Source organism: Elephantulus edwardii, unplaced genomic scaffold, assembly GCF_000299155.1.
Source record: "Elephantulus edwardii isolate Elephantulus edwardi_28Jun2011 unplaced genomic scaffold, EleEdw1.0 scaffold00068, whole genome shotgun sequence".
Taxonomy (NCBI): Eukaryota; Metazoa; Chordata; class Mammalia; order Macroscelidea; family Macroscelididae; genus Elephantulus; species Elephantulus edwardii.
This window is the reverse complement of record NW_006399818.1, coordinates 2,855,295-2,858,422: the sequence shown is the minus strand read 5'-3', so window position 1 is coordinate 2,858,422 and position 3,128 is coordinate 2,855,295. Positions and strand designations below refer to the sequence as shown.

At 37.8% G+C, this 3,128-nt stretch overlaps 1 protein-coding gene across 1 annotated transcript in view; it reads right to left on the bottom strand.

Annotated features, from left to right (window-relative positions):
• Nucleotides 1-3,128, bottom strand: part of LOC102871359 (putative uncharacterized protein C12orf63-like) — a 271,053-nt gene that overhangs the window by 152,361 nt on the left and 115,564 nt on the right. The window contains exons 14-15 of the mRNA XM_006888569.1: nt 1,321-1,544; nt 1,083-1,218 (exon numbers count right to left, since the gene is read on the bottom strand). Of these exons, the coding sequence (XP_006888631.1) occupies nt 1,083-1,218; nt 1,321-1,544 (360 nt within the window). The remainder of the gene's footprint in view (nt 1-1,082; nt 1,219-1,320; nt 1,545-3,128) is intronic.

The window sequence follows — 3,128 nt, the reverse complement described above, 5'->3', positions numbered from 1 at the left end:
CTCTCTCTGTCAAAAATCAACTGATCATAGGTAGATAGGCTGATTTCTGGATTCTCTATTCTATTCCACTGATCTATGTGTCTGTCATTATACCAGTACCACACTGTCTTGACCACCACAGCAGTGCAAAAGGATTTGAAATCAGGGAGTGAGATGCCTCCAACCTTGTTTCTCTTTCTAAGGAGTGATCTGCTTATTCAGAGTCTCTTTCTATTCCAAATGAAATTGAAGATTGCCTTTTCCATTTCATTGAAGAATGGAATTGGTACTTGTATTGGGATTGCATTGAAAGTGTGAATTGCCTTTGGTAGTACTGTCATTTTCACAATATTGAGTCTTCCTATCCTTTAGCAAGGAATATTCTTCCACTTCTCCAGGTCTCTTTTTGTTTCTTGTAATGTTTTGTAATTTTCTTTGAATAGATCTTTTGTGTTTCTGGTTAGGTTTACTCCCAAGTATTTAATCTTGTGATTAGCTATTGTGAAGAGTATTGTTTTTCTTAGCTCTAGTTCTGTATTTTCTTTGTTACCGTAAAGAAATCTCTGGAATATTCACACAATACTACGCTGCATTGAAAAACAAGGAACTCATGCAATATTATTCAAAATGGGTGGTGACCTTGGAGGACATTATGCTGAGTGAAATAGCTCCATTGCAATAGGACAGGGGCTGCATGGTGTCACTATTGTAGAACGGGATTGACATCAGGGTTAGGGTGAAATGGAGAAAAACTGGATAAATTATATATACTGCATTGAAACAGAAGAGGGAGAGGACTGTTTGAAAGCGACATAAGATTGATTATTATGGTTATGACAAGAGTCCAGAGTGAAGGTTGCATAGTGGAGTGCACTCAGGGAAGGGGCTGGGGTTCTATACCAATGAAATAATTTTTCTTTTACTCTTCAAAGAAAAGAGCAAACTGGGGGAGAGTGGTGAGCAGGGAGAAAAATGCAACAATAAATGTATGGAAATCCAAAATTTCTGTAAACATTCATTAAAATTAATTTTTTAAAAATTTAAAAAATAAAACAAAACAACAAGAAATCAGCACAGCATAAATTATAAAGCTCAAAATTTACCTTCTCTTGATGATCAATCTCATACTTTGTACAAGGTTGTTGAATGACGTCTGGGCCTTTGCACGCCTGTATTCGTAGCAGCAACTGGCGTTGAGCATACACCAACAGTGGTGTCACCTGTTCTGTGTATCTCTCACTGGACAGGGAAAAGCACACATTAAACCCAAGCATTAGTTTATGAAACATCTTTGTTTCTTTGATGGCCATTATTTCTTACCATATTCAAATCCATACTTACTGTGAAATTTCATTGAACTGAATGGCAAGATAGACTAATGCCTCCCATTTTTCCACTTGATATAAAAGTTCAAGAGATTTTAATACAAAGTCATGGATCCATTTCAAATCAACTACATTCACATCATCTAAAGGGTGCTCAAAGCTCAGGCTCAAACCGCCATTATCATTTTTAATATTTCCATAACAGCTTGACACACCAAACTCTCCTTTGTCTTCCATGTTCTGAAAACAGTTATTGAATAAAATTAGCATGATTTCAGATTTTACCATTATCCCCAAAAGAATTGTAGCACGTCGAGAGAGCTGAAAAAAAGAAAAAAATTTACATGTTCTTTTTATGAAAATCAGAACTTGATAACTTGAGTCAATTCTGTCCCATTAAATTTCTAGGGCAACAGAAAATGTGCTATATCCATTTTGTCCAACATTGTAGACACATGCTCACCAAGCACTCGAAATGTGGCAAGAGTTGTTGTTGTTAGTTGCTATCTAGATGAGTACGACTCATTGCGACCTAATGAACAACAGATCTGAACCCTCCCCATTCTCCGTTATACCAATCATCCCCAATACATTTGAGCTCATTGCCACACTTTATCAATCACTCTTTTGCTGACCTTCCAACTTTAAAAGCATGACTTTCCTTTCGAAGGAGTAGCCTCTCCTAACAACATGCCCTAAGTATGTGAGACGAAGCTTCACTGTTTTCCCTCCAAGGAGCACTCTAGCTGCACTTTTCCCAAGACATATTTCTTTGGTGTGGGGTTTTGTGTATCCCATGGAATGTTCAGTACTCTTTTCCAATGTCACAGCCCAAAGGCATCGATTTCTCTTGTCATCCTTATTCATTGTCCAACTCTCAGATGCATAGCAAGTGATTAGAAAAACCATGTCTTGAATCAGGTGAGCCTAAGTAATTAAACTGACATTGTGGCACTTCAGGACTTTAAAGAAGGCCCCAGGAGAAAATGTTCCCAACGCCATATACATCTAATCTCCTGATTGTTGATACAGAGTATTGATCGTGGATATAAATAAAATGAAATAAATGACAAATTTCTCTTTTCTCCATGTTGTCTATTGGCCCAGTGGTGAGGACTTGTTTTCCAAAGAATCCTCCCTTGACCAGGAGCCAAGGGAGCTTTGGTGACCTAGTGGGTAAGGAATTATGTCAAATAGTTTGAATTCATCAGTTGCTCCAAGGGAAGAAGAAAGGCATAACCTTTTCTTTGAGATTTGTTGTTGTTGTTAGATGCTGTTGAGTTTAGATTGACTCATAGTGACCCTATGAACAACAGTTCTGGACCCTGTCCTATCCTGTACCATCCTCATCATCTACGACACATTTTAGCCCATTGACTGTGTCAATCCACCCGGTTGAGGGTCTTACTTTCTTTTATTTTTCCAACTATAATGTCACTGTGCTATTTACAGCCTCTGAAGACCTGCTGCAGGATCAGATATGAGTCTGTTCCAACTCCATGGCAACGACTTTGACTTTGTGCTAAGTGTGGTTGAGTTTTACTTACCTGTAAAGCTTAAATGTAAATTGTCACATATTAGACAACAACTGTATCAGCACAGACTGAAGTCGACTACTTTTTGGTACATAAGCACTACCAAAAGTATAAAGTCAATAAGAGAAAGCTTTGAATAAAGAGCAGGTTTCACAAAATGTAGTATGTGAAAATAATCAGGACTCATAATACATTCCATTTGGAATGTATTGGAATGTATTATGGAACATAATTAGAACAGCACATCAACAGAGAACTACCAGAAGCCCAGGCTGGTTTCAGAAGGGGT